The following is an 11,129-nucleotide window of genomic DNA, read 5'->3' on the forward strand; positions in this document are numbered from 1 at the left end:
GTTCACTTTTTATCCCAAATACCTTTGATTGACCTTAACTGCAATACGGTTTCGTGTTTTTGCTTCTTCAAATAATTACGCTGATGTCTTTATTCACGCCAGCATAAGCTTGTGACGGCTACGTGCGGAATGAGGTTCAGCAAACCTATCGCTGAAGTATCACAAAATTACATCACGTGAATTAGATTCGTATAATGAAGATATTGCTATTTAAGTCTATTGAATTGGTTTCAAAATTTAATTATCACAGAAAGGGCGCAAAAACTTGCAATTGGGGCTCCAAATGAGACTCAATTCACACTAATTTTCCACCATTTGATTATAGCAATTTGTCACGCCATGTTAGCTCCATCGGGCGCTATAAAAGCAAGGCCACACGCTCGTTTGGTCAGTTGTCATTCGGACTGTAGACGAAAGATGCGCTTCACCTACGCTTTGAGCCTTTTGTTGTTGCTGCTTGTCAGCGTACTGGCAGTAAGTGATCCAAGGAGTGGCCACTAACACAGTATTTCATCATATTTGTCTCTCCTCTCAATCAATTAGAGTGGTTTTCCCCAGAGTGGCCCGCCACCTCCGGGCAGACGACCGGGCCAACCACCAGGCCCTCCACCATCGGGTCCACCACCAACTACAACCACAGCATCGTCCGGTTAATCCTTGCCTTCCCGATTCTGCAATCACAACAACCAACGACATGGCTAATACCTACTAGTAATTTCTACTTACTGACTTTTTTTTTTCTTCTCTAACAATATCTCGATTAAAGTTTGTATAATAATGAGCAGCAACTAGCACTGAGTCGTGTTATTTTCAACCTGGACTGGGGAGGGTATATAAGCTGATGAACAACATGGCTTGGTTTAAGGACCCGATAGCAAATCACATGTGGCGCAGTTTGCTGAGGAAGGTGAAGGCTCGGGTAACAAAACACTGCCAAGCAGAGGCATAGTTACAAATTCCAACACTACTATTGGCAGGAATTCTGGGCACCCACTTCAGATTTGTAGCTCATCTAAGCAAGTTGGTAGTCATCTTCCTTCCGCACTGTCCTGATTTCCCTTGAAAGCCCTATAGCCCTATACACAAACCGGCGGAGAAAGCTAATTTTGTCTTGGAATTTGTGAAATAACAGATCATTAGAGCAGTGTTTAAGCTATATATTCTATATTTTGTCAAGATATTTTGATTATTACCCCATACCTGGGGTAAGACCGGACTGTGACAATTGTGTTGTTAGTTCCAATATAAAACTGTTTGTGTTTTGGTTAGCCCCCCTCCTCGTCGCTTCTCACACCACACCCTTTTGTCGTTTTACTAATTATGTACTGGAAGAAAGTGCGTCTCATTGGCATGACGGTGGTTTTGGCTTGGGACCGAAATGAAAAACTCACAGCAACAATATCTGAAGAAGTCATTCATTTCAATGGTGTTAGACTTCGGTGGGCCCCCATCCCCTGTTCCCTCATTCAACGCCCATCCACACTTTATCGCCGCCCCTCCCCCACCCCCTGCCGCCGTTATGCGGCATATCTCTTTAGCATATTTCGAACTTTGCTAGTTATTCTGAGTAAAATTTCAACACAAAGCAACGCGTTGCTGTAAAATATTATTCCTTTGCCCCAGCCAGGCAGCCCAAAAGTGCCCACCAGTCGATATTAAAAAAGATAAAGTTTTATTAGTTTTGCAACTGAGACGTCGACGCAGCAGTCAGCGGCCAAGCGACGCGCAAAATATTAAAGACGGAAATATAAGTAATAAAAGAAATTCGTAAGGCATAAGCCAGGAAGCAGCAGAAGGCATTCGAGTCTGTCTGTGGCGATGGACGGGGTGGGGGTTGGGGGTTGGTGTGGGGGCAAAGGCGTTGACGGCATATAGAAATATATGTGTAAGTACAATCGGGCTTCATCGGGCTTAGCCAGCATAGAGCATTGTTGTTGTTGATGTTCTTCTTGTATTTCCCTTAATTTAATTTCATTTTATTTTTTCCGAGCTCGCTGCAATGATTACAAATGAGTTTGGATGCTGAAGTAGAATTGAGCTGGCGGCCAAATGATGTGTGTTTGCTTGTTTATGCACAAATGAAACGCAACTCAAATACAATAAATAAATGTTTAAATAAATAAGTAAATGTAACGGCAACAACAGCAACAACATTGGCCAGCCAAATGTAATAATTAAATTGCATTTGCGTTGTCTGCGGCCGCGCCAACTGAATGAAAAAAGAGCCAAACGGAGTCAACAAAATGGCGGCACAATGTATGCAAATACATAAATGTGTGTGTGGCTGTGTTGCCATCTGTGTTTGTACGGATGTGTGTGTGTGTGTGTGTATCTATGTGAGGCATGTGTGCGTTGTAAAAATATTTATATGACCGTTGCACAGTCATTGGTTTGACTTGTTTTTTATGCCCTGCAACCAAATTGTGAAAAGGCATTCCAAATTTCTGCACGAGAATGTGACGGGCAGCAACATCTATGCATATGTATGTGTGAATGTGCTCTGTTGTATGTTCTTACTAAGCATGCGAAGAGAAAGAGATATTTAGGTTGTGGCGTGTTCATGTCCCCTCCTTGCTAAATCGTTCTTTAAATCTGAGTTTCCCACAAGTCAGATAGATGTTGATATTGTTGGATATGTATTTGTTTTTGAATTGCATGAAATAAATTGAAATTAAATACTTAGTGTAGGGGTAGTCCCTAATAAATTTCATCAATTAACTAACCATGTTATTGAATAAAAAAAATCGATTCATACTTGTAGTTTTAATTGTACACAACGCACATTTAGTGGGAGTTCCTTATGTGAACACACTACAAAGTTAAGCGATATTCAATGCTCTTTACAGCAGTTATATAAATAAAACAAATCGTCATGTGCACTATATACGCACCTCAGTTTCTTTCTTCAGCAATTCAATTTAATGCCCGATTCTGGTGTGTGCTTATAACTGACCTATTTTAAATAGAGCTGCGAGAAATGCCATACCGAATCAGAGCTGCTAGTAAAAAGTGTGAATTGATCTACTGCTTCCACTACACATCGTATTATTATTTGTATTTTGATTTTTTCCATGCTCTTTCTGAAAATTATTAATTAGATAATATACCTATTGGCCACATCTAATATGTTCCTACTATAAACTATTCTATCTTTAAAGACTCGAAATTTGTAATATTTAATAATACAACTAATAATACATTTTAATCATAATTTGATGGTGCATTTTAATAATAATTTGTTTGTATTTCACATTATTCTATGTATACATATTCTCTTTGTAAGACTCACAAGTTTTTAGATTTATGCAAAATTCTTAAGACCTTTCCCTCAGTTGCATGCAGAAGTTGCCTAAACGGTCTTTGGAACAAGCACTTGGCTGTTAGATTGATTCTCCTAAGAAAATGTTGTTCAAAAATTTTGCGTGTGCTAAAAGAATTTTGTACGTCAGTTTTTCGACATCTTCCTCATCAGCTTAATATTTTTTTTTTAAATTGAAACTTATGTTAATGTGTATTTAATTTATTATTTTTCAAGAATATACATAAGATGCTATTACGAGTACTTCAGGGTAGCTGGAAGTTGGTTGTGTGTTGGCTGCCATGGGAGTTGCATCTTGTTTCTTGCTTTTTGTTGTTGCTGATTACAATTTGCACAGTTATTGCTTGCATCTCGCTCTATCTGTTGCGCTCCCACTCACACTCACGCAGCAATGGGTGCGCCGTGTATTTATATGGCTGGCATAAATATGGCTTACATTTATTTATCATTCAATTAAATATTTAAAATGCCAAAAAATGCTTTCACCGCCGCACTGCCAACTTATTTAAAGTGCGCGGTCTGTTCGACTCGCTTGGCTGGCCGCCACTGGCTGGCTTCGTCCTTCTATATGGCACACACACACATACACACACACACACTCGGACGCACACACCTTTAATATTGAAATTGAAATCATAAATAAATGAGAAAACGCTCGTTGAGTTTTTCTGCATTCTTTTTTTTTTCTTCCACTGCACCGTTTTTCTGCTCTCATTTTTGTTGTTATTGCTTTCGTTGTTATTGTTACGGTTGTTGTTGTTGTTACTGCAGTTGTTGTTGTTGTTGTTGTTGTTGGTCTCTGTGGGCGTGCATTTTCACAATTTCGTGGAGCTTTTTGTTTGTTTTGAATACGTGGCGTATGTGCAATGACCAGTAAGTGTGCGTGTGAGTGCGTTGTAAATTTTATTGCCATTTTTTCAGTGTTTGTAAAATTAATTGACATTTTATTTGTTAATTAATTGTTATAGTCTCGCTGCAGTGCCTTTTGGCCTGCAGAAATGCTGAAAATGGCTTTTCATTATTGTTATTACAAAAGCTGCGGCCGCAGTCATTATTATTTGCTCGTTAAGCGTGCCACACGTGTGTGTATGCATGTGTATGTGTGTGTATAGGTGTACTTGTGTGTGCGTGTGTGTATGTGTGTGCATGCAAATGTAATGCATTTGTAATTTAGTTGTAGTTTTAATTGCAAAAATTTATAATTTTCTAATTATTTATTTATCTGACCTGCCAGGCAATAAAATTTGATAACAAAGGGAGTAAAGAAATTGCTCACTACTATGTTGATTCTCTAGAGAATTTTAGGTGCATTGCAAAAAGAGGCTAGCAAATATCGAAAAGCAAATATAATGAATCGTATTACTACAAGTACATTTATAGTTTGAACTCTCAAACATTTGTTTATAAGTATCTCAGCGACTTCCGAGGAAGAAACAAACAAAAAATTAAAATAGCGTCTCCTGATCAAAAGCATCGTGATAAAGGGCATCAGCATCGTGCTCAATCAATATTGTGGAATCATTGTAACTTAAAATTGTAAATCATATTTTTTACAATAATATGTGAGCGTTTTTAAATATTGTTTTGATATTCTGAATCGAAAAGGTTCCATTTACAATGAACAGTTGAATATATTTTTACAAAATCAATTAATTAATGTAACAAGCATTTTTTTTTTCATAAAATTGATCATTGTTAACATTAGTTTAATTTAATATTTTATAATGGTATACGACTAATCTATGCCCTTTACCAACAAATATCCTCAGCTATCATTTAACGATGGACGTACAGAGCTTAAGCCGGAAATTTGCCAGTATGGCAAAAGCGAGGATCCAGAGTATATTTTCTTCACTTCCAAGTGAAGTGAATGTATAATCACAAAAATGGCAGACTGCTTTTGGCTCGCACTGAGACTTATGAAATTTTTTTTGAAAGTTAAAATGTATAACTATTAGGCCTTCATTTACAATAGTATAGACCACTGCATTAAAACCCAACATTTCACTAAAAATTTTTGTCGAATGAGTGAAATAAAATTGGCCAATAAATTCGTGTAACCCAGTTCATTGCAAATTATAGATTATAAAAATAATGCATTATATAAAATGTACATCTACATTTGATTATTATTTGGGTCATTATAGGACAGTTCTTTATAATCATTTGTTTGTTTAATAAACATAAATTTCTTGTCCCCAAATTCGTTACAAATTTCTAACTAGAAAATATTGATTTGAAATTCGTTTTACCTGAGCTCTTCTTATTTAATTCCTTTATATATATGAATATATTAGCTTAGATTGCATTGTGCGTAAGAAAATAGCCTGGTAAGCAGAATGTCTGGCCATAGGTATGGCGTTTAATGACACTTTTAACAGCTGTTATATTTCTCGACGACACTGACTGGTGTCCTGGCCCAGCCATGGCCCAACCACCTAGACACACTCGCACATATTTGAAGACATAAATAAATGTCAAAAAATGCAGATTACTTATTAACCCCTGTGGCGCACCACAACTCCGGATCCGGCTACAGCTATGGCCTTAGCCGCTGCCTTAGCTTCGATGGCAACGCCGATGCCGTCGTCGAATCCGCCTCAGTCGCGCGATATTATTCATTAATACAAAACCCGGGACCGCAGCGACTCAGGGAAGGCAGTTAACGTGCCACCAAATCACACCCATTCCCACTCCCACTCCCACTAGCACCCGCACCCGCACCTCTACCCACGACCAGGTCGACGAGCCGCCCGTTGCGTCGCGCGCCTGCCACCTTGAAAGAGGCTGAGAAAATTATTAGCTCTTTGGTAATATTTTCTTGCATAAATTTTTGAATAATTTTGTTTTTCCTTTTTTTTCTTTTGTGCTCTCTCTCTGTCTTTCTGTCTTTCTATCTGTTTTTTCTGCTTCTTTCCTTTGGTGCGCCAACTTTATAATTTTACATTTGGCAGAGTACAATATGGGTGCTGGAGGTGACGGGGATGGTTGGCGGGGGGAAGTATGGTCGTTCCCGTCACCAACTCCACAGCCATCGTCGCTTTATTTTCAATTTAACCCTCATTGTTGTTGTTTTTGTTGGTGCTGCGTTCTTTCTCGCGTGTGGCATAAAAATTGAATCCTAATCCATGAATATAGATGATTATTATATGCCCCCCTCCCCCCACCATCCCGCACTGTAGAGCAGGAACAGGAACAGCGCACAGCAACAAGCAGCGGGATGGCCGCCATTAGAATATATCTGCCATGGCCTTAGCGATAGCATTGGGAGCACGGCGGGAGCGGCAGGAGCGACAGGAGCGACTGGCAACTGCTCTGTTGCGGCTGGTAATTTTCTTTTGTTTTGCATTTGGAGCTCACCTAACATTTGGGCAACCACAGAACCACACTACCACCGCCCAGGCCACCCATCCAGGCCACCCATCCAAGGCGCGCAGCCAAACAGAGCTCTGGGCAAGTGGAAAGAAACTTGCAATGAAAACGCAGCCAAAGTTGTCGTAAAAATTTTGTTATGACTTTTTCTTATTGCCATTCGCTCCTTTCTCAATGCGCATTTCGAAAAATTGTCTGCTCGCCATAATGACGGGGGAAATAGGTGGGAAATGGATCGTGAGTGGTGGTGGTGCTGAGGAGAGTGGTGGGGAGGGGAGGTGAAATGCATAGTACTTCCTGCTGGTATTTAAAGTTGTAAAAATTGATGTGCCGCCTGCTCAGCATTGTTTTGAGCCATGCTGTTTTATGGCCAAAAATCGGCAAATTCCAAGCTGAACGAGCCCAGTAAGTGCTGAGGGAGAAAAGAGGGCAGGTAAATCAATATCACGGCCAGATAGCTGCTGGTCGTCGCAAATTTTTCCACATCGAAGGCTGAATAACTGCAACATGAACAGAATTGTAAAGGAATGTTACAAATGTGTTGTATTCCTTTCTAAACAGCGAAATATCGAGTGCTCTAGGGTCGCATTAAAACAGCTTCTAAATATTTAGTGCATGTGTGGGGAGCTTCCGATTTATTGCTGTACTTTTTAATGAATAAAATTATATAAGCAAACAAATTTAGTTAAAAGTTACAAGTACAGATGCTCGTCAATATTCGATTACTAATCTTATACCCACATATCCTAAAAGTGAACTCGAACCCTCTTGCCGAATGCCATGGAAGCCACTGCTAACATAATCTCTTTTGGTTGTCTTAAGACTTTAATTTTAGAAAATAAATAAAATAAAATAAATTTGAACAAAATCCAAAAAGTAAAATACATTTGAACAAAAAAATAAAAATTGTATTTCATAATTGTTTGAATTGAAATTGAGATATAAATCAGAATGCAGTTGCAGTTGCTAATCGATCTCTTTAATTTTTTTTTAGATAGGGTGATTTCTATTTAAAAATTAAAAAAAAAAACATAAATCAATTTTATTTCGATGAATTTGTATTTTTTTTTTTAAAGGAAACATTTGCGTATCCAAAACCTTGTTGGCGGTCTCTGGCTCGATCTCAAGACTGGTTTGCTCGATATTCGCGTTAAGGGCCTAAATTGTGCTGAAAGCAAAGATCGTCCAAGCTCTCATGCCAGCGGAAAGGAGCTGCTACTATCAATATAATATAAAATAAAAAAATATAATATAATATAAAATTAGAATAACCACAATATAAACTTGTGCTTTTAAATTTATTGTAGACAGTCGAATTGTCCGCCCATTCCCGGCTATTTTAAATTCCGATTTTTGGTCCCACTTCTATGCCTAGTACTTGTATAAACAAAATAACAGTTTTAAAGACAAACTATATTGTTTGTGGGTAGAAAAGAGTTCTGCGGAACGTATTTCCTTGAATCTTAATAATATTTATTTTGTAAGTATTTATTTTGTAAGTCTTTCTAAGTTATATTTAGCTGACATCCTGAGTCTTATATAAGTTCTATCCTTACATTACTGTCCTCATTGACTTGTGTTTTCAGTTTTCGCTCGCACAGCCTTATTCTTTACAATTGTACGCCTTAAATGTCTAAGCACGAATAGTGAAATGTTTGATTGTCTTCTGCAATATATGTATATCTCAAGAAACAAATAAATATTAAATAGCTCGCATACCTTTTAGTTCGATTAACAGCCTTACTGGCTAATGGTTAAAACGTGTAACCACACTGTACACTATTCCAGAAGGCTGGAACCGCCTGGATTGGATGAGAGTCGGGCGAGGATGGCCCAAAGCCCAATAGCACGTTTGCATATGGTCAGTCAAAGACTGTGCCTGCCACACACCTTTGGGAGCAGCCTAGTCGGCCATTAAGCCATCATAGCATGGCTGTTGTCATTTGTGTTGCTACTGTTGTCGTGTTGTTGTTATTTTTGTTACTGTAGTGGTTGTAGTGGGGGCTGTGGTGGTTGTAGTTGCTTTGCTACGTGCCACACAAATCTATATTTACGATTATGGAGGTTTATGATGCGTCTTCGACATTTTAGTGTCATTTAGCGTTGGGCTGTTAACGCGTCATTGGAACATGAGGATATGGTGGGGCCAAGTCAATGTTGTTGTTGTTGTTGTTTCTGCTGAGTTAACGTTGGCATTAAAACAGCGCCTAATGACAAATGCCCGCCTGCAAAATGGTCGCACACGCAAAGGCCCAAACGCGCTCTTTACTCGCATAAAGCCGTATGCGATGCGATGCGATGCGAGTAGTGTTGCTATCTCTTTTGTCTAGTAGTGGTGCAAAGCGAAAGTGAAAGTGAAATTGTCGTAAAAAGTGAAAGGCAACTGGGGAGGTGCGGAATGGAGCGAGTGGCTCACATGTCAAGGTAATTTGGACGCACTTTTTGCGCTCGCCTCGGGCCGTTTTATTAGTAAATTAAAATAGTGTGCCACGCCCACGCCCTCGCCCACGCACGGCCCAACGCCCCACATATGTAATTACTTAGTTTATTATATTGCAAGTATCAGCGTTTGTACCCCTTACGTCGTACTCCATTAAGACCGTTGCCCCCACCCATGGTGTGCTACGTACCTCGTACCCCGTACCCCGTGCCCCCTTTTATAGTTTGGCAAATCGTAAAAACTTTTACAGCATTTTGCATGCAACGGCGTGGGTAGGGTTGCCAATTTTGCAGGCAGGCAGGCTGGGGGCAGGGCTGTCGCCGTAAAAGTTTTTCCTACATTTACAGTTGCCTTCTCCCAAAGTGTGTATTTGTGTGTGTGTGTGTTCTATGTTGTGTTTTGCCGTATTTGTCTTTGCGTCTGCAACAAGAGGCACTTTTTCAATTAACCAACCGCCCATCCGGCTGGACATCATGTTGGCTCCCCTCCCCCTCTCCCCACAACTCCGACTATCTACCCCACACCCACACCCACACCCACCCACCATTGGCCGCCATTGAGCCGCACTTAAGCCGCCTGACCGAAAATCATTTACTATTTTAATTTCAGTTTGCAAATTCCATGCAATTTAAATGTGAGCTCTCCATCTCGTTCACTTGCCCGTCCGTCCTGGTGCAACTGCTTGGCATGCCAGTGGATTGAATTGGGCAGCGGTTGGATGCCTGCCTCTCGCGCCCGCCTCTCTGCACTTTGGCAAAGGCTGAGCAAATACAATTAGAGCGTCTAAGAAAAAACCATTGATTAAAAATGCACAAAACCAAAAGTGAACACTGAGTCAAGTCCTCAAGTTCGCAATTCAGTGCAGCTTGTTGTTTCTGCAGTGGCTGTCTGTGTGAAGGCTACTCCGCATCCTTGGGCAGGGTAAGCAGGATTTGGTCGAGTCGAGTGGCTTGTACTAAGTACGAATAGTTTCCTTGAAGTCCGCTTGCATATATTTTTCTTTGAAAGTATAAATTGTTTTGAAGTCCTTCACCCTCCGCGCTACTCTTGCGAAGCTGTTTGGGGCTCGTTTCTAAAGTGCCCGAAAATAAAGACATATATTTCAATAAGCTGAAAATATAAACATATATTTAATAAAGTTGGGTTTCCGAATGTTGAATTAAAACAAATGTAAAAAGACCTCCCTCATTGCATGAGTACTTTAGATCAGGTAATTCCGAAATAATATTGGAAGAATAAAATAAGCATATTAATCTGTTAAGTCTTTCGAACAGGAGGTTTTAGCTGGTTCATTATTATAGTGCTATTGATTGTTTGAAAGACTTCAACAATTTTTTTTAATCTAAAGTGTTTTGTCTTTAAATGTTCCTGGCATTGGAATTGTGGATTTTAAGTAAGCGAGGAGTATGTAATGAGGACCAATTGTGTTTGGAAGGAAAATGAAATGGAACTGACTTTTGTAATAATGCTTGCAAGCTACAGGCTATTCAGTGTGGATTAGAGTCCACACCTGCTTACTTAAAACACAAATATACGATGGTTCTAATATCGATATTAGAGTTTTTGAATAACTTACGTTTAAAACTTAGTTCAAATTGATTTTAATAGCTTTGAAGTCAGAAGTTGGACATTTGTCGACTCATCAGCGTTAAGGGTTCATTTCCTTATCGAAAGTGTTCAGCCAAACTATAATTTATTTTGAATATTACAGTCTCAGTGCTGCAGTTTTTTTTTGGTTGTTTTTACTGCTATGTAATGGTGGGGGCGGTAAGAAATACCTTCCCTGCACGCACCCTAGCAATAATTTTAAAATTTAAATGCGCTTGCCGTTTAATCGGATAATTCGTTGAGGAAAAAATGTTTGTGTAATCGAAGTTGTTGCTGTTGTGCCGCCCATGCCTCGTGTTTGGTGTGACTAGAGTCAATATATATTTTGTATTTTACAACAGAGTTAACCCTGTTTTGTTGTACTTGTTGTTGTTCTTGTTGGCTGATGAT

At 39.4% G+C, this 11,129-nt stretch overlaps 1 protein-coding gene across 1 annotated transcript; it reads left to right on the forward strand.

The window, feature by feature from the left end:
- Positions 1-404: 404 nt before the first annotated feature.
- On the forward strand, positions 405-791 carry LOC115629387 (proline-rich protein HaeIII subfamily 1). The gene is made up of 2 exons (XM_030525841.1): positions 405-474; positions 544-791. Exons 1-2 carry the CDS (start codon positions 418-420, stop codon positions 652-654), a joined length of 168 nt encoding a protein of 55 aa, XP_030381701.1. The 5' UTR covers positions 405-417; the 3' UTR covers positions 655-791.
- Positions 792-11,129: the final 10,338 nt, after the last annotated feature.

This window comes from Scaptodrosophila lebanonensis, unplaced genomic scaffold, assembly GCF_003285725.1.
Source record: "Scaptodrosophila lebanonensis strain 11010-0011.00,11010-0021.00 unplaced genomic scaffold, SlebRS2 tig00000142-arrow-arrow-pilon, whole genome shotgun sequence".
In the NCBI taxonomy this organism is placed as follows: Eukaryota; Metazoa; Arthropoda; class Insecta; order Diptera; family Drosophilidae; genus Scaptodrosophila; species Scaptodrosophila lebanonensis.